This window comes from Bison bison, unplaced genomic scaffold, assembly GCF_000754665.1.
Source record: "Bison bison bison isolate TAMUID 2011002044 unplaced genomic scaffold, Bison_UMD1.0 scf7180017864263, whole genome shotgun sequence".
Taxonomy (NCBI): domain Eukaryota; kingdom Metazoa; phylum Chordata; class Mammalia; order Artiodactyla; family Bovidae; genus Bison; species Bison bison.
This window is the reverse complement of record NW_011494835.1, coordinates 1,641,757-1,662,666: the sequence shown is the minus strand read 5'-3', so window position 1 is coordinate 1,662,666 and position 20,910 is coordinate 1,641,757. Positions and strand designations below refer to the sequence as shown.

The 20,910-nt window shown below is 36.6% G+C and overlaps 1 protein-coding gene across 1 annotated transcript in view; it reads left to right on the top strand.

Annotated features, from left to right (window-relative positions):
* Positions 1-20,910, top strand: part of ARHGEF38 (Rho guanine nucleotide exchange factor (GEF) 38) — a 152,037-nt gene that overhangs the window by 103,661 nt on the left and 27,466 nt on the right. Inside the window, exons 5-7 of the mRNA XM_010848256.1 lie at positions 2,521-2,538; positions 16,103-16,302; positions 19,655-19,788. Coding sequence (XP_010846558.1) covers positions 2,521-2,538; positions 16,103-16,302; positions 19,655-19,788 — 352 coding nt within the window. The remainder of the gene's footprint in view (positions 1-2,520; positions 2,539-16,102; positions 16,303-19,654; positions 19,789-20,910) is intronic.

The window sequence follows — 20,910 nt, the reverse complement described above, 5'->3', positions numbered from 1 at the left end:
TGGACTCTGCTGCTGCTGCTGCTAAGTCGCTTCAGTCGTGTCCGACTCTGTGCAACCCCATAGACGGCAGCCCACCAGGCTCCGCCGTCCCTGGGATTCTCCAGGCAAGAACACTGGAGTGGGTTGCCATTGCCTTCTCCATTGTGTGAAAGTGAAAAGTGAAAGTGAAGTCGCTCAGTCGCATCCGACTATTAGCAACCCCATGGACTGCAGCCTACCAGGCTCCTCCATCCATGGGATTTTCTAGGCAAGAGTACTGGAGTGGCTTGCCATTGCCTTCTCCCCCATGGACTATACAGTCCATGGAATTCTCCAGGCCAGAATACTGGAGTGGGTAGCCTTTCCCTTCTCCAGGTTCTGATCTTTTCAACCCAGGGATCGAAGCCAGGTTTCCCACATTATGCAGACTGTCAGCTGAGCCACCAGGGAAGCCTGCATTTATATTAAATACAGTATTTAATATATGTTATAATATGTAGGCTTTATTTCATTGAAATAAGTGAAATAGAGAAAAAAAATTGTCCATGTCTTCTCTAGGAGTTAAAAAGAACAATCTTGTCTTTCAACTTCAAAGTATGTGTTTTGGTTCCAAAATGATCACATTTTCACTTGTTTGTTTTCATAGAAAACTGCATTTTTATTTTTACTCAACTTCTGTCCCAAATTTTCTCATCTATGACTCACAGAGCAAAATGAGAAAGGAAATTCCTTAATAGAAGGAGATAGAAATCAGGGAAAGAATGTGAGTTTAAAGGAAAGGAATGGAAAGAAATACTGGGTAGGGGGTAGTGGTGGAGTATTTTCTTTCATTAAGATAGAAGAGTTCTTCAAACAGCAGTTAATAATTGTCTGAAATTGTAGCACCTGCTGATTTTTAAAAGTTTATAATCCTTTGTTGGATTCCCAGCTGGGAGGTTTGGGATTCAGTAAAACCTAGTTATTTCAAGATGTCTAGGAATCCATTCATACACTATGTCAGGAGAGTGAAGGGTAATTGCCTTACATATATGTACACCATTGTTTTATACATATATAAAGTACTAGGATTAATTTTTTTTGATTTATTAAGTCCATTAAAATTTATGAAATTCAGCACAGTTGTTGAATTTTTTCTCAATCATTGAGTATGAAAAGACCACCTAGTAGAATGTGATGGTATCATAATTTTTTAATTTATTATTTTTAAAATGTTTATTATTATTATTCTAATTTTATTTATTTATTTGGCTGCATTGGAGTGGGATCTATAGTCACAGCATGTGGGATCTAATTCCCTGAACAGGGATCAAACCTGGGCCCCCTGCACTGAGAGCACCAGGTCTCAGCCATTGGACCACCAGGGAAGTCCCCATAAAATGTTTTTGTGCTGGAAACAATCATTGTATTCCAAAAGACTGAAAAGCAGAGGTCAAGGTGATCAGTTTTAAATACAGGTTATTACTGTATTTCTCTATATCCACATGAGGCTTGTATCTCCTTTATCCTTGAAATTTAACTTGAAAGATTCCCATTTTCTAATTGTTTAATTAATTTGACAAGTATGTTTTGTGATCCTACCATATGCCAGTCAGTTTTTCAGGAACTGGGGCTACAACATAGAACAAGACGAACATAAATCCTTGCCCTTGCTGGCATCTGGGAGTGGAGAGATAAACACAATAAACCAAATAAATACATTATTTTAGAAAGTGACAAAGCATTATGGGGATAAATAAACATAAGGAATGAGGATAAAGAGTCCAATGAGAGGCAGGTACAATGTTTAAAATGCCAGGCAGGGAAGGCTTCACTGGGAAGGGGCATTTGAACAAAGACCTGAGGAGATAAGGAGGGAGTCCTACAGGTAACTGGAGGAAGGGTAGTTAGCAAGTGCACGGACCTCAAGGCAGGAGCCTGCCTGCCTTCTTTGAAAAGGGCAGGGAAGCCTGCAATTGCCACAGATGGGGAGTAGCTGAACAACAGGGAACGAGGGAGAGAAGGGGAGGAGAGGCAGACTGCATTGCCTTGGGAGGACTTTAGTTTTGCTTGAGTGAAATGGAAGCCACAAAAGCTAGTGATGCCGAGTGAAATTTTCTATGGAAATTATCTCACTGAATAGATGAATTGTCTATAATCAATCTACATAAAACTTTATAGACAGAGATTGTAGTTTTCTGCATGCCAGTTACACTTTCCTTTGTAATCTTGTAATCTGTTTCTCCTATTACTATTAATATGTTTAATAGATTCTTATTTCATAATAGAAACAAATGTTGACATTTAAATCCATTTTCAAAAGACTAAAATTTACTAACTATAGTTTAAATCAAGAGTTGCTAAGTTTATATAAAGTGTGAAACAAATATGGTAGATGCATACTAAAATAAAATTTTAGGGACATGATTATATGACTAATTCTACAAAAACATTCATGAAAATGACTTGCTATTTTACATAAGATTTTAAAATTTTTATAATGTTTGCTCATTACCTCAGATAACTGGATTTATATTAATTTACTTTTTTTTCTTTCTCTTGTAGGAACATATACATGCAACAGTAAGTACTTTTGTTTAAATAATAGCAAATATAAAAATCAGGGAAAAAGCTAATGAATATTTCTGTGCAAATTAGGATTTTTAGTTTTTATAATGATGTTCATTGCTTTTAATAAGTAAGTCAAGATTTCAAAGACATTTACCCTAGACATTCTTGATGCATTTATTTCCAATTTGTCTCAGCTGATTTTACATATTAGATTATTATTATCTTAACCTTATTAAACTTTTTGGAAGAATCTTGGGGAATAATTTACTTAAATCACAAGTTTGCTGGTAACAGGAACTCTTTGGGAATTGTTCATCACACATTTATTAAAGAATCTTAATGCGTCCAAAAACACTTCTTCCTAAGGAAAACATTAGTCTAAAGAATTTTAGATTAATACCATAATGTTTTTTAAGGTTATATAGATTAATGTATAAGAGATTACTTATTCATTATAGTAAAATATTGAGTTTCTTCTGACTTGGACTCTGATTTGCAGAGAAAAAAATAATGCACACACACGTGTATATGTGAAGATGAAATAATTGGATGACATCTCTACACATAGACATCATCAGATGGTCAACACCAAAAAAAAAAAAAAATGATTATATTCTTTGAAGCAGAAGATGGAGAAGATCTATACAATCAGTGAAAACAAGACCAGGAGCTGGCTGTGGCTCAGATCATGAACTCCTTATTGCCAAATTCAGACTTAAATTGAAGAAAGTAGGGAAAACCACTAGGACATTCAGGTATTACCTAAATCAAATCTATTACAATTATACAGTGGAATTGACAAACAGATTCAAGGGATTAGATCTGATAGAGTGCCTGAAGAACTCCAGACAGAGGTTTGTGACATTGTACAGGAGGCAGTGGTGATCAAGATCGTCCCCAAGGAAAAGAAATGCAAAAAGGCAAAATGATTGCCTGAGGAGGCCTTACAAACAGCTGAGAAAAGACGAGAAGTGAAAGGCAAAGGAGAAAAGGAAAGATAAGCTCATCTGAATGCAGAGTTCCAGAGAATATCAAGGAGAAATAAGAAAGCCTTCCTCAGTGATCAATGCAAAGAAATACAGGAAAACAATAGAATGGGAAAGACTAGAGATCTCTTGAAGAAAATTAGAGATACCAAGGGAAACTTTCATGCAAAGATGGGCACAATAAAGGATGATATGGACCTAACAGAAGCAGAAGATATTAAGAAGAGGTGGTAAGAATACACAGAAGAACTACACACAAAAAGATCTTAATGACCCATAAAACCATAATGATGTGATCACTCGCCTAGAGTCAGACAGCCTGGAGTGCGAAGTCAAGTGGGCCTTAGAAAACATCACTGTGAACAAAGCTAGTGGAGGTGATGGAATTCCAGTTGAGCTATTTCAAATCCTAAAAGATGATGCTGTGGAAGTGCTGCACTCAATATGCCAGCAAATTTGGAAAACTCAGCAGTGGCCACAGGACTGGAAAAGGTCAGTTTTCATTCCAATCCCAAAGAAAGGCAATGCCAAAGAATGCTCAAACTACTGCACAATTGCACTCATCTCACACGCTAGCAAAGTAATGCTCAACATTCTCCAAGCGAGGCTTCAATAGTATGTGAACCAAGAAGTTCCAGATATTCAAGCTGGATTTAGAAAAGACAGAGGAACCAGAGGTCACATTGCCAACATCCATTGCAAAAGTTCCAGAAAAAATCTACTTCTGCTTTATTGATTATGACAAACCCTTTGACTGTGTGGATCACAACAAACTGTGAAACATTCTTAAAGAGATGGGAATACCAGACCACTTTACCTGCCTCCTGAGAAATCTGTATGCAAGTCAAGAAGCAACAGCTAGAACTGGACATGGAACAACAGACTGGTTCCAAATAGGGAAAGGAGTACATCAAGGCTGTATATTGTCACCCTGCTTATTTAACTTACATGCAAAGTATATCATGCAAAATGCCAGGCTGGATGAAGCACAAGCTGGAATCAAGATTGCCAGGAGAAACATCAATAATGTCAGATGACATCACCCTTAGGGCTGAAAGTGAAGAACAACTGAAGAGCCTCTTGATGAAAGTGAAAGAGAGTGAAAAAGCTGGCTTAAAACTCAACATTCAAAAACTAAGATCATGGCATCCAGTCCCATTACTTCATGGAAAATAAATGGGGAAACAATGGAAACAGTGACAGACTTTATTTTCTTGGGCTCCAAAATCACTGAGGACAGTGGTTGCAGCCATGAAATTAAGACACTTTTTTCTTGGAAAGAAAGGTATCACAAATTTAGACAGTATATTAAAAAGCAGAGACATTACTTTGTCAACAAAGGTCCGACTAGTCAAAGCTATGGTTTTTTTTCAGTAGTCATTTATGGATGTGAGAGTTGGACCATAAAGAAAGCTGAGTGCCAAAGAATTGATGCTTTTGAACTGTGGTGTTGGAGAACACTCTTGAGAGTCCCTTGGACTGCAAGGAGATCCAACCAGTCAATCCTAAAGGAAATCAGTCGTGAATATTCATTGGAAGGACTGAGGCCGAAGCTTCAGCTTGAATACTTTGGCCACCTGATGTGAAGAACTACTCAATGGAAAAAACCCTGATGCTGGAAAAGATTGAAGGCAGGAGGAGAAGGGGTCACATAGGATGAGATGGTTGGATGGCATCATTGACTCAAAGGACATGAGTTTGAGCAAACTCTGGGAGTTTGTGAAGGACAGGGAGTCCTGGCGTGCTCCTTCCATGGGGTCGCAAAAAGTCGGATGATGATTGAGCGAGTGAACTGAACTGAGGGCCATATAGAAATTATAAAAGCAACACACACATACACCTACTTTGAAAGATGTCCATTTCATAGAAAGAAAGCATATCTAGCCTAATACTGAAAGGATGATATTGACTTAAATATGAACTCATATTTACCAGGACTTAATACAGCACATCTGCCTTAGCATGCTCAGGAACAATCTAAAGTCCTGAGCTCCTAGTGTGTTTGTGTGTTTGCTTTGTGTGTGTGTGTGTGTGTGTGTGTGTGTGTGTGTAGGTGTATCTGTATGTATTCTAAACTGCTGAAAATTTACATCAACAGGATAGATTGAGAGGAGGAAAGTGAGCAATTCTTTTATTTTAATTTTCCTTTAGCCACAGACTTTATTATTTGAATATTTGCAACTACTATTCTATACACAAATTTCAATTTCTTACAGAACTATATATCCCCTATTGTTAGATCCCATCACTCTCCATTTTATGCTGCACTTCCATCAAAAAGTATTTCCCCAAATCACCATGTACCTGATTGTGTGTTTTTGTTATTCAGTTGCTAAGTTTTGTCCAACTCTTTGAGATGCTATGGACCGTAGCCTGCCAGGTTCCTTTGTCCACGAGATTTTCCAGGCAAGAATACTGGAGCAGGTTGCCATTTCCTTCTCCAGAGCAATTCTTTTAATACGTTAGCATGCACAGGCTCCTACATACAGACTACTTAAAACAAATAGTACCTTGTATTGAAATGCTGCTTGAAAATTGCATTAGCTTTTGCCGCAGTCCTGCTGTGTGGAACTAGCCAACTGAATGTGCCCTTCTAGCCTGTTCTATACCTTAAGAACTCGAAAAGAGGAAGAAGAATCACAGTGTGTAACTGGACAAACATCAAAGCCACATTTGCCTTGAGTTATTTTCCTTCCTGATTCTTTCATTCAGGTCAGGCAACACACACGCTACTACATAAAGGGGTAAAAGGCAATGTCAAATGTTATGTAATTGTTGAGCTCCTCAGTAGCCAAGGCCAAAATGTTGCAGCTTAGAGTGGCATTTATGGGATGTGGGTTTTTTATGACTTTTTTGAAAAAAAGATCTCTTACTTACTGAAACTGAAAACGGTCTTTTTGTTTTTTTGCAATCTACACTTTTAAAAATACAGAAAGGCAATGATATTATAACTTCTGAAATGTTTACTCTGAATTATAATCCTATGCAAACATCAAAGACAGTATTAAAGTGACAAGAATCATAGATTCTTCTACCAGAGTCTCCCTTAAAGCATCTGATCCAAGTACCATGTTCTAAAGCGAGAAAAATATCCCTATTATAAATTTACCTCCAGATATAAACTTCTTTATCTTAATTATTTAGACTCTTCTATATGCTTAGAAGTAGTCTGACCAGCTATTTCTACCTTTGCATTGCAGGATTTTAATCAGTCTCAAAAGTTTTATAAGTTATTTTGTTTGTTAAGGTTTTTATTTTTTAAATTATTGAAGAAACACTGCAAAACATAGAAAATCAAAATGAGGACATTAAGAACAATTGGTTCTTACATTCCAGAGTGAACTACTTTAACATGACATGAGTCCCTCACTTTCCTGCCATTTTTTCCTCTATACAGATACATGTTGACTGAAATAGGACAGCTATATATTTCCTGTATGTCAACTTGCTACCTCTTCATCAATACATCATGGACATCTCTCTATGTCAGTAAATATAAATCCATCTTGCTGTATGACTACATAATATTCTATTTGATGTATGTACCATAATTTAGTTTACCAAACTCTTACAGATACTTGAATTATGTCTGTCTTGCAGATGACTTTATGTGTTTATTCTTACATAAACTTTGGAACAACAGCTTATTTTCTTTTGATGAATTTCTAAAACTGGAATTTCCAGATCAAAGTGTTTTTGATACTTATTGCCAGATAATTTAAGAGAAGTTGAACTAAGTTTTAGTCCTACAACTATGTATGAGTTGCCCATTTATCTACTACTGGCTAGCACTAGATAAAATATTTGGATCCTTACAATTTATGGCAATATCATAGGCCAAAAATAGCATTGTAATGTTTTCATTACCATTAAAAATGATCTTGAGCATTTTTATGTGTTTAACCATTTGTATTTCACCACTAATGAATTATCATTTTAATTGATTATTCACTTTTTTGGAGATGTTTGTCTTTTTCTAAAATATTGATAATGGCTCTTTAGTGAGTGTATTATCCATTTTTCTATCTTATGTACTGTAAATAATTTTCCTTCTTATTACTTGACTTTTAACGTAGTATATAGTTGCTTCCGGGAGAAGGCAATGGCACCCCACTCCAGTACTGTTGCCTGGAAAATCCCATGGATGGAGGAGCCTGGTAGGCTGCAGCCCATGGGGTCGCGAAGAGTCAGACATGACTGAGCAACTTCACTTTCACTTTCCACTTTCATGCATTGGAGAAGGAAACGGCAACCCACTCCAGTGTTCTTGCCTGGAGAATCCCAGGGACGGGGGAGCCTGGTGGGCTGCCATCTATGGGGTTGCACAGAGTCGGACACAACTGAAGCGATGCAGCAACAGCAACAACAATAGTTGCTTCTGTTTATGTTTTTATCTGTTCAGTTTTACAGAGCTAAATTTTAAAATACATTGATCACCTTTTTGTACTGTAGCTTTTGGATTTTGTATCTCACTTAGAAACTTCAAGTTTGTTTTTAAACTGTAATCCCATGTTTTCACCAAAGGTCTTGTATAGTTTCATTTTTAACATTTAAATTTTTGATCTGGAAATTATTTTGCTGTAATGAATTAATTTTTATTTTTCTATATGGTTAGGTAATTATCACAATACCTGATATTGAATAGTTCCTCTTTTCTACTGAGGAGGAATGTCACATTTACCATGTACTTAATTTCCATACATACCTGTATTTATTCCTTGATTTTCTATTTTGTGCTTGATTTTCATATGTCCATACCAAATTGCCTTCATTTTTGTAGTTTTATATTTTGATATCAGGTATAACTAATCTCTGGGCTTCCCTGGTAGTACAGTAGTAAATAATCCACCTGCCAATGCAGGAAATGTGAGTTTGATCCCTGGGTCAAGAAAATCTGCTGGAGAAGGAAAAAGCAATCCATTCCAGTTTTCTTGCCTGGAGAACCCCACGGACAGAAGAGCCTGGTGGGCTACAATCTATGGGGCCTCTAAGAGTTGGACATGACTTACCGACTAAACACACAAACACACACACGCATACAACTAATCTCAGCTTAGTATTCTTCCTTTTCAAAATTTTCTTGAATATTCTTGCATGTTTCCTTCTTTAAAAACATTCTCTTTTGTTAAAATTATATCTACTCATGGTTTATAAGGGCTTCCCTGGTGGCTCAGATGGTAAAGAATCTGCCTACAATCCAGGAGACCTGGTCCGATCCCTGGGTCAGGAAGGTCCCCTGGAGAAGGCAATGGCAACCCACTCCAGTATTCTTGCCTAAATTCCATTGACAGAGGAGCCTGGTGGGCTACAGTCCATGAGGTTGCAGAGTCAGACATGACTGAGTGACTAACACACACATGGTTTGAAAAGCCCAATAGTTCTAAAAGTTTTAAGAAAAATAGTAGTCTACTGTATAGCACAGGGAACTATATTTAATCCCCTTGGATAAGCCATAATGGGAAATAATATAAAAAGAATGTATATATGTATATAATTGAGTCACTTTGCTGTACAGCAGAAATTAACACAATGGTGTAAATTAACTATACTTCAATCAAAAAGTTAGTTAATTTAAAAAAGAAAAGGAAAAGACTAATCCCTTTCACTAATCCTTTTCCCCTTCCCCTAAATGCTCCTCACCAGAACTCAAGTATATTCATTTAGTTGACAATTTTGGTATTTATTTTCATGACTCTAAAAACACATTTGACTCTTCCTTCTTATGTATTCACTTCTCTCTATGGAAGACAAGAATTTATCTTTCTTCCCTAGCTGATCTCCACCACACACACACACACATATCCTTCTCACCTCTCCATTCTCCCTATGGAGTTACATTATAATTTGGATAAGAGCAATAATTAGTGTTTGAATTGTTATACCTGAGTAAATTTCTTTTCAGAGATAAACCTTGGAATAAACAAATACTTATTTTGCTGGGAATTAACTATTATCTTTTTCCCCTTTACTTTTCTTTTCTTTGTAATCATTGATGCCAAACTCACAGCTAATCATCTTAAAGTCAGCCTGATGAAATTTGTAGGCTATCCATTTCATCTCTCTGTAAAACCCTTTCCTAGAGACTTCTGACCTATTGAGTTTGGACAAATTACACTGGACATCACTAACTCCCCTTGCCTGGAAAACTCCAAGGACAGAGGAACCTGGTGGGCTACAGTCCATGAGATCACAAAGAGTCAGACACAACTGAGCAACTCAGCGCATACATACAAACTGCCATACCTAGTTTCTCTTTGCCTCTTGCCTGTTTTTAGTAGAGGACATCCTTCAATAATTTCCTCTATTCATCAAAGAATACATGGGAAGGAAATGTTAAGAACCTTTACATCCAAAAGGTCATTATTTTACCCTCACACTTGACTTATATATAGTGTGGTTTGGAATAGAAATCTAAATTGAAAATCATTCATCTTCAGAATATATAGGTAATTCTTCATCATTTCTAACTTTCAGTGTTGCTACAAGAAATTCAACGGTTTTTCTGACTCCTAATTGTTTGTAACTGCTTAGTTTACACGTTTCTCTGAAGGACTGTAGGCTTTTCTCTTTGTCCCTGATACTTTGAAGTTTTAATAATTCCGAGGTGTGAGGCAGTTTCATTCACTGTGCTGTGACCTCAGCAAGTTCTTTCAAAGCGCTAACTCATTTGCATTGAATTATCTTACAGATGAATTCCTTCCCATATGTGCCCTATTCTTTCTCTCTGGGACTTATTATTTTGATATTGGACCTTTTAGGCTGATCCTCTAATTTTCTTATATTTTCTTCCATTTTTGCATTTTTGCTCTTCCCTCTAGAAAGTTCTTGAACATTTTCTCCAACATTTACGAGTTTTTATTTCTGCTGTTATCCTTTTAGTTTCCAAGAGCTCTTCCTTAATCCTCCAAATGATCTCCCTTATTTGTATAGCACCTTAAGAATTACACTGTTTCTTAAAGAGGTTTTCAACTGGTTCTTTTTATTATAAAACCCACACCCTTCTCCCTTTACTTCCATATATTTTCAAGGACTCTAGTTAATGAAACTTTGGAGGAGTGATGAAATAACTACTTCATATTACTGGTTCTTTCTGGTCTGCTATGTCAATTACCGTTTGCTCATCTCCTTTAAATCTTCTAAGATTTGCTAGTGGTTCTGTATTTATTTTCAAAGCTATTTTAAAATTATGACAAGTGCTATTTGTTTATTATTTGTGCAGCAATATATAGTTTCCTCTCAAGTTGACTTATGATGTTTTTAAAGAAGAGTAAATGGAAAAAAATTCGATAGCAGTATGGATGGTTTGTAGCTTCTGTTGATTAAATATTAAATTTAGGATTCTTGTGGCCATAAAATAGAGGAAATTCAAAGTAGTTTGATCAATAGCTACATGATTAGTTTTCTTTTCATTTTCTCCTTCATATTAAGAAGTATAGATATATCTCAGTGTTGAATCTGATTTTTTGTTTTCATCATAGTTTTTACATTGCTAAATATCACTTTAATTTTCATTGTGCAACTGTTTTCTTATACTTGATGCAAAATCTTTATAGCAAAACTGGATGCTTCTAAAACAAAGCCAGCTGTGTTTACTTGACTTCGTAATTTTTTGATAATAATTTGTAATGAGATTAGTGTAGCTACTTTTGGTACTAAATATTTGCCAAAGTGTTCATGATAATGTAGAAGAATATGAAACATAATTACAATTTAATAACTACCTTAGTTTTCAGCACAACATAAATGGGGAATTGTGATGCATTTGATTACTTTCTAGGGGGTAGGCTAGTGATAATTGGCTGCTTGGCTAAGAAAGTTATGTCACATATAAGACTCATCTACCTTGCACAGCTGTCAGACTCAGTCTTACTGGGAGGAATTAGACTGGGTAAGAATTGTGGCACTGAATGCCTGGAGCGTCATTATCTAGTAATACATTCTATCTTTTCTACCACGCTGCTTGTCTGTGTAATGCAGGTATCAGAGCATCATTGCTCATCACTTGGGCAACTGTCCAAAGTGCTTATCTTAAGACAAAGGTGTCTGGGAGATTTCTCACTTTTGAGAAAAATTTTTTTTAGTATTCACATTTGTGATGCTTTTAAGAGAAACAGTTATTATTTATAATTGTTATTGCTTTCATTTGAAGCCTGAAAGGGAGAGGATAGAACTTTTATGCCAAAGAGTGATACAAAAAAGTAATGATTAGATTTGGACAGAACTAAAGGGCCTAGGTTGGGTTTTTGATGGATCCTGATAAGGGAAGAAGGAGAGCAGCTCAAAGATACAAGTACATTCTTTAATATATCTGGGGATTTACTTTTTGTAATTAAAAGTTTTAAAATATGTGTATAACAATAGACCACACTGATAAACTATCTTAATAAAATTGACTTTATTTGATCAAATTGTTTGATTACATCTACCTTTTGATAGTACTTTCAGTGATTTGAGAAGATTAAATAAACTAATCCTGTGCCGTGCTGTGTTGCTCAGTTGTGTCTGACTCTTTGTGGCCCCATAGACTGTAGCCCAGGCAAGGATACTGGAGTGGGTTGCCATGCCCTCCTCCAGAGGATCGTCCCAACCCAGAGATCAAACCCAGGTCTCCCACATGGCAGGTGGATTCTCTACCATCTGAGCCACCAGGGAAGCTCAAATTAATATCTGTGATAGTAAAAAGAAAAACTCAGAAGAAATCTGATCATATTCATAAGGATAATATGATTTTTTCTACTCAAGTTAGTACCTTCCGTATTCCTGACTTGTTCTTATTTAAGGAAATTATTTCTATTTAAGTGTCTAAATTGTTGTATTATTGACGAACTTACAGTTAAGATATATAAGGCTGCTATAGTTCAGATTCAAAAGTTCTGCTAGTGATATAGCAGTTAGAAAATATGTTTTTAGTTATTATTTTTTAGTATTCATAAAAGATTACATATTTTCCCATCCATTTTACCCAGTCTTCTTGGAAACCAATAACATCTCTTTCTCCTTCTCCTTCTTTCCCTCATTTCCTCTTTCCACCCTGTCTCCTTACCTCCCTTCCTTAGTAGATTTGGTGCATATGAGTAGAAAGTGCAAGATAAATCATACTAAAGCAACAGTTTCTCAATAAAGTGGGCAAGAATGTATTGATACAACAGAGAAAAGACAGTGTCTTCAGCAAGTGGTGCTGGAAAAGTTGGATAGCCATATGTAAATCAATGAAGTTAAAACACACCCTCAGACCAGATGGGCTTCCCTGGTCGCTCAGTGGGTAGAGCATCTGCCTGCAATGTGGGAGACCTGGGTTTGATCCCCGGGTTGGGAAGATCCCCTGGAGAAGGAAATGGCAACCTACTCCAGTACTCTTGCCTAGAAAATTCCATGGATGGAGGAGCCTGGTAGGCTACAGTCCGTGGGGTCGCGAAAAGTCAGATATGACTGAGCAACTTCACATCTCATACCATACACAGAAATAAACTCAAAATGGTTTAAAGACTTAAGTATAAGACAAGACACCATAAAAGTCCCAGAAAAGAACATAGGCAAAACATTCTCTGATGTACATAGTACCAATGTTTTCTTAGGTCAATCTCCCAAAGCAGTAAAAATAAACAAATGGGATCTTATCAAACTTATAATCTTTGAAAACTGTAACCAGCAAAAGAAACCATAAACAAAATGAAAAGAAAACCTATGGAATGGAAGAAAATATTCACAAATGATGGGACTGACAAGGGCTTAATTTCAAGGTATACTAATAGCTCACACAACTCAACAACAACAACAACAACAAAAAAAAAACACAAACAAACCAATTTTTAAATATGGACAGAAGATTTAAATAGACATTTCTCTAAAGAAGACATATAGATGGCCAATAGACAGGAAAAAATGCTCAATGTTACTAATTACTAGAGAAATACATATCAAAATCAATGAGGTACTCTTTCACACCAGTCAGAATGGCCATCATTAAAAAGTCTACAAATAATAAGTGGTGTAGAGAGTGTGGAGAAAAGGAAATCCTCTTACACTGTTGGTGGGAATGTAAATTGGTACAGCCACTGTGGAAACAGTATGGAGATTCCTCAAAAAACTAAAGATAGAGTTGCCATTGGATCTAGCAATCCCATTCCTGGGTAGATATCCAGACAAAACTATAATTTGAAAAGATACATTCTCTCCCATGTTTATAACAGCACTGTTTACAATAGGCAAGACATGGAAACAACCTAAATGTCCATCAACATATGAATGAAGAAGACACTATAAATACACACTGAGTAATGGAATATCAGTCAGCCATAAAAATGAAATAATGCCATTTGCAGCTACATGGATGAATCTAGAGATTATCATGCTAAGTTGAGTAAGTGAGAAAGACAAAGACAAATACCACATGATATCCTTATATGTGTCTAAAATATGACCCAAATGAACTCGACTATGAAACAGAAACAGGCTCACAGACTCACAGAGAACAGACTTGTTGTCAATCGGGAGGAGAGTATAGGGAAGGGAAAGACTGAGAGTTTGGGGTTAGCAGAGGCAAACTATTATATACAGGATGGATAAACAACAAGGTCCTACTGTGTAACACCAGAACTCTATTCAATGTCCTCTGATAAACTACAATGGAAAAGAATATGAAAAAGAATATATAGGTATAACTGAGTCACTTTGTTGTACAGTAAAAATTAACACAACACTGTCAATCAACTATACTTCAAGAAATTTTAAGCTAATAAAAAGCAATTCTTTACTCCCTTGCAAACCTTTAACATTTATTTTGGTTTTCCTTTAAAAAATGTTGTCTTTTGGGTTGATTCACCGTTTGTCTCTATGGATACCAATTATTTTCTCAACATGTAAATAAAACTCAGTCATTTATTCAGGACTACCGTGCAAGTTTTTTGGGGAAAAAGTTCAATGTAAAATAACAGCACATTACAGAAAATGTAAGTAATCTATTATTTCAAGCTACAAATATTCATTGAGAGAATATTATATGTCATGTTGGACATATAATGGTGACAGACACATTGAATATAAACTGATCAATAGAGAAAAAAAGACAATTCCAGATAGTGCTAAGTGCTGTAGTGAAAATAAAATGAGCACATGTGACAGAGTGATTGGTGTGTGTGTGTGCACCATATTTGCACTTATGTGTGATAAATTTCCTTAGTTTCTGATTTATCAAATGAAGAGTTCAAATAGATGATCTCTGGGGTATCTTCATTTCTTTTCTAGTGATGTAACTTTGCTAACTTTGTTCCAAGTTTTTAGATCCATTTCACCATTTCAATTATGTAGTCTGTTGTCTACCCATAAAGTACTTGAAAAATAATTGAAGAATGAAACATTCACCCATCAGAATTTGAAAGCCATGTCTGTCTGTATTCTCTGTCTTCTAAATAAAAATCTAAAGGAAAACCAATGAGTATATCTTTCCATCAGAAGGGGCTCAAAACACAATTTTCATCCATGTCCTCTTACAGTGTCTCTTTTTTTGCCTCTTTGCATAAAGAGGCTTTTAGAAACCACTGATTTCTGGCTGAAAAAAAATGAATCCAGTTGGTTGGACAATGGATGTCCAGTGGACAATGGCATGATCAAGTTTGTAGCTTTTTCTTTTCCTGTAGACTTCTCGGCTAGTGGGATTGACTCTAGGCTCATCTCAGAAGCTCTGAAGGGGATAGCCAGGGGTGAGTGCTCACTTTTGTGTAGCCATTTGAAGACCTGTGGGCTAAGAGGAAGTCCACATGGAAAGGCATTGTGTACTAGTAATGATCAGTGATAGTCATGGCATTAATAATATCTAGAGAAGTATTGCATTTATTTGGAGAAGGAAATGGCAACCCACTCCAGTATTCTTGCCTGGAGAATCCTAGGGATGGAGGAGCCTGGTGGGCTGCCGTCTGTAGGGTCACATGCATGTATTGGAGGAGGAAATGGCAACCCACTCCAGTATTCTTGCCTGGAGAATCCCAGGGACAGAGGAGCCTGGTGGGCTGCCGTCTATGGGGTCGCACAGAGTCGGACACGACTGAAGCGACTTAGCAGCAGCAGCATTGCATTTATTATAAATCTCTTTTGGGGACTGTGGTGGAACCTCTGGAACACTGTAAGTTCAACTTCTCAATTTGGTAGAAGAAAGAAAACAAACTTTGTGTTTAGATTTTTAAATGATGACTTTATTCTCCTCACTTAATAATATCAAAAATAACATCAAGAAAATGCATTTTTCTTCGTTGTCATGGAAAAGTGCAGTCTAAAATTGTTTCCCACTATTATTATAAAGCCTGTTATTTAAAAAAACCTGTAAGTGGAACATAGTTGGAAATCATGCTTTCAGTCCTTTTAGGTAGACAAATATACTTGTTTTCTTTTAAATTTTGTTTAGAAGTAGACTCTTTCAGCCTTGCTTCTTTCTGTCACCTATTGCCCTTGCTTCATTTAGAAATTGAACATAGCCAAGTCAGAGAAGAAAAGGGTGAAAATCATCTTCAAGATTAATCATAAAAAAAATCACAAAAATAAAAAGGAGTTAAGAAGACAAATGTTTGTGAAACTGATATGATGTATCTTTATTGCAGAGGCAAACCAAACTTACTGGACATGGGCTCTTTGATGATCAAGCCAATTCAGCGAGTGATGAAGTACCCTCTATTACTGTGTGAACTCCGGAATTCCACCCCTTCCTCTCACCCAGACTTCCAAGCACTGGAAGATGCCTATGCCGCCGTGAAACACATTAATGTAAACATTAATGAACTCAAAAGACGAAAAGATTTAGGTAAGAGGAGATATGATGAAGTGGGAGTTTGGGGTTGGAATCTTCTGTTTATCTTTTGGAGGATCAGAATGTGTCAGAAGTTACAGAAGGTGCCGTGATAATGATCATTTTATATCTAGAGATACAGGCCAGGGAGGAGAGGATGGTTTTGCCTTTCTAGCTAGGTTCTGAAGAAGATCACGAGACACAAACTTTGACAACTTTTCATCAAACAGCCCTACACTCAACCTCTTTTGACCACCACATGCCTGGTGACATATTATGGGCTGAAGAAACCTACAGCATAGGATCCTCCTGTTCTTGGTGTTATATATATATGGCAGAAGGAATGGCCAGGTAGTTGGGAGCAGTGAATAGCTAGAGCTGAAAAGCGGTGGTGAGAAAGGTGGATACAGGGAGGATGACCTGGCTAAACAACAGGCTTATTTGGTTCTGGAACACAGAGAATGGGTATTTTGGGCAATAATTGCTCCATGAAGGGAGCAATTATATTTCTTTCTCAGATTAACAAATTATTCTTAACTGTTCATTAGCTAAGAGGTCAAGTGTTAGTCACTCAGTTGTATCCAACTTTTTGCAACAACATGAGCTATAGCCCGCCAGGCTCCTCTGTCCATGGGATTTCCCAGGCAAAAATACTGGAGCAGGTTGCCATTTCCTACTCCAGGGGATCTTCCCAACCCAGGGATCGAACATGGGTCTCCCACACTGCTGGCAGATTCTTGACCATCTGAGCCACCAGGGAAGCCCAGCTAAGAGGTAAGATTCACCTCTCAAGGAGAATGTAGATTTTAAAACAGGAAGCACAATTAGATGGTTTCTATCTTCTCAGAGTTAGCAGTGCATTGGGGTAGACTATGGGTCCTCTCTCAGTGTGATTTGTGTCCATAAATTCTTAATTGGCTTTGTAGTTCTAACTTTAAATCTCAGTTCAACATTTAGAGCAATGGTAGAACTGTGGAGCTAATTGATCCAACCACTGTGTTTATTTTTATTGCCTTTATTTTCTAATTTTTATTTTAAAAATTGTATGTATTTGTATTAATAAATTGTAACTATAAAGAAGAGCATAGAGTGAAAAGGGAAAGTTGCAGAACAAAAGATGCCATAAAAAAATAGCCCATAAACAAAGGATTACTATCTAGAATATATAATTATTGATACTAAATAAAGAATAAAAATATTCTAATACAAAAAATGTTAATAATAAAAATGAGCAACTCACAGAAAAAAACCAATACATTTTTAAATGCTAATATCCACTAGTAATCAGGGAAATGCAAATTAAAAACATAATGACAAGTGTTTTCAGCCCATAAGATTGGCAATGAGATTTTTAGTGAATAATGTTAAGTGCTGAGTATTAGTTTGCAGGTAAGAATGTAAATCCTAAAGGAAATCAGTCCTGAATATTCATTGGAAGGACTGATACTGAAGCTGAAACTCTAATACTTTGGCCACCTGATGCAAAAAGCTGACTCCTTTGAAAAGACCCTGATGCTGGGAAAGATTGAAGGAAGGAGAAGATGGGGAAGACAGAGGATGAGATGGTTGGATGGCATCACTGACTCAATGGACATATGTTTGAGTAAGCTCCAGGAGTTGGTGATGGACAGAGAGGCCTGGTGTGCTGCAGTCCATGGGGTTGCAAAGAGTCAGACATGACTGAGTGACTGAACTGAACTGAACAGAAGGATGTAAATTGGAATCACCACTTTGGAGAACAATTTGACAATACTTATTAAGTTGAAAATGCATACACCCAAGACACAGAAAATCAGTTTCTAGATATTTGAGAAACTGGCTCATATGCTGGTGGAGAGGTATACAAGTAACTAGCAATGTTCATAATAGCAAAAGGAAAAAAAAGAAAGAAACAAGCACACAAAGAAAATGGAGAGTGGCTTCCATATTAATTCAGATAGATAAACTGTGTATTATAAACTACGGTACCATAAGAGCATAAAATTAAAGTACATGTATCAGTTGGATAAATCTTGAAAACACAATGTTGACTTTTTTAAAAAAGTAAACTAGCAAGTGACAGAAGAATGAATGCAATATGGTACCATTTTTAAAAAAGACTGAAAATATTCAAAATAATACTATATGGTATATGACTACATACCTACAAAGTAAAGGCATGAAAATAGATACAGATATAATAAAGCTCATAATTGAGTATCACCATTTAGGGATCAAAGATGGGGATCAGAGAAGCTTCAACTATTATGTGATTTTTTTAAAATAAAAAGATTAGAAACAAGGCAAAATGTGAGGGTTTGATAAAGCTGGGATATGGACAATAGCTGTTGTATTAAATTAACTTTGCTGTTTGCTTAATCTTCAAATTTCAAAGTTTTAATGAGGAAAATTTTTCTACTCCATGGTTCCAGTTTGCATACTAACATTTTAGTAAGTTTTCTTTAGAATTTTCATATCCTTTTTTTTTCTATTTTCTTTCATCTCTCTCCTCCTTCTTCCCTTCCTTCTGCAACATGTATGACACTACTGTTTTCTGGGTCTTTCAAAAAACTTAATTGTATATCATGAACATTTTTCAAGTTAATGTGGTCTTCTTTTAAATGGCTCCATAGTAGTCCATTTAAAAATGTGTCATAATTTATTAAACTATACCTCTATGGATAAACTTTTAGATTGTTTCCAACGTTCTGCCATTAGGAAAAATGCTCTAGCAAATAAAACTTTATAGGCTTGATTATGGGAAGTATATTTCTCTACATGGACTTCCTGGTCATAGACTATACTATTGTTATATTTAAGGTTCTGCCAAATTATTCTGTACAAAAACTATATTGATTTACTCTTCATCAACGGTGTATTAGTATGCCACTCTCACCACATCCTTACCAAAGCTGAAGGTTGGGGATAGTTAACATTTTGAACAATATGAGAGGGAAAATAATTTTAAAGATAAAAAAGTATAGCTCAGAGGGATGGCTCAACTTACCTTAAATCTCTCAGCTAGTGGAGACAATTTTAGGATGGATATGAGGTCTCATGTTGGCTGCAGTTGTCTTTCCATTAGGTCTTGATGCTTCATTCTGGAGATCCCAAATAACAAGCGTATTGTCTAAGAAGAGAGAAAAGAGCTTAGTTTTTCCCCCAGTATCAGGAATTTCTCTAATGTGGGAGGTAAATGCAGTTGGGCTTTGAGGAGCTCAAGTCCTAGGATGGTTTCTGAAGGTTAGTGGTGGGGAAGAGCAACAAGCATGAGCCAAAACTCAGAGTTTTATCTCAAATATAAATATTATTCTTAAATACTTCGGATGAAACACACACTTTCTGTACCGCATGTGTTCAAATATGTTATTGCCTTCTTCCATTTCAGTTCTGAAATACAAGAAGAATGATGAGGAAGAATCACTTAAAGATAAATTGTCTAAACTAAATATTCATTCAATTAGCAAGAAATCAAAAAGAGTGACAAATCATCTAAAAATTCTGACCAGAGGAGAATCACAGGTAATTTTTCTTCTTGGGCCACAAACATTTTCCTGGGGAACACGAACACTGATACTTTTGTGAGATTTCGTTTTATTGTTATCAGAGCTGTTTCTGGAACACACTGACAATCGAGGTAACTGCCCAGAGCTGTTCCTTTCTTTCTCTCTCTCCCCGCCCCCTCCCTCCCTCCTGTGGGATAATGCATTGGGTGGTGGTGGTTTAGAGGGTAGTTTTGACTCTATTTTAGCTGTGGTGCTTCCATTCATGGAGAGGACAAAAGAGAGATAAGGACAGGACAGGGATCAACAAAGGATGCCCCAGGAGTCCTGACACCATCAATTAGCACATGAAAGAAAGTTGTGTCCAACTCTTTGCAACCCCGTGGACTGTAGCCTGTTAGGCTCCTTCATCCGTGGGATTTTACAGACAAGATTACAAGAGTGGATTGCCATTTCCTTCTCCAGGGGACCCAGGGATCGAACCCAAGTCTCCCGCATTGTAGGCAGACTCTTCATCATCTGAGCCACCGGGGAATCCAAATTAGCACATAATCTCACCCAAGGCAATGCCCTCCTTTCATCTGTCTCCTTTCTGCTTTTTAAAATCTCGTTTGTTTTAGTACCCTTCGTGTTCATCTTATATTTATTTCACCTATAGTGTTTGGAGGCCTATCTTAGTGTGATTTTTCCTGTTATCCCTTTCCTCTTCCCCTACTCTCAGGTGCATTATATTCCTGGGTAACTCTTTGGTGTCATCCTGAACACTTTCATCTGAATCCCTAATAAACAATTAATGGATTAGCAAAGCCTCTCAAGCTTTAATGTGCATGAGAATGACCTGAGGAACTTGCCAAAATATAAATTCCTGGGTTCCACTTGGTTCAAACGTGTAACCTCAAAGTTTGTATTTTTATAAAGACTCCAGATACTTTTAAGCTGATCGATCTGGAAATTGAAAATCACAAGATAGAAAGGTCAAGGCCCAGAAGTGGTAATACAGTGGGCCTCTGACCAAAAGTAGGCAGAACAGTTCTTAAGATACTAGATAGTACTTCCCCACCCCCCTTTTCCTGTGCCTGATTTCATTCTTCATTATGTTAGCATCTCTAACAAAAGTTTTTACTTTGAACTAGAGGCAACT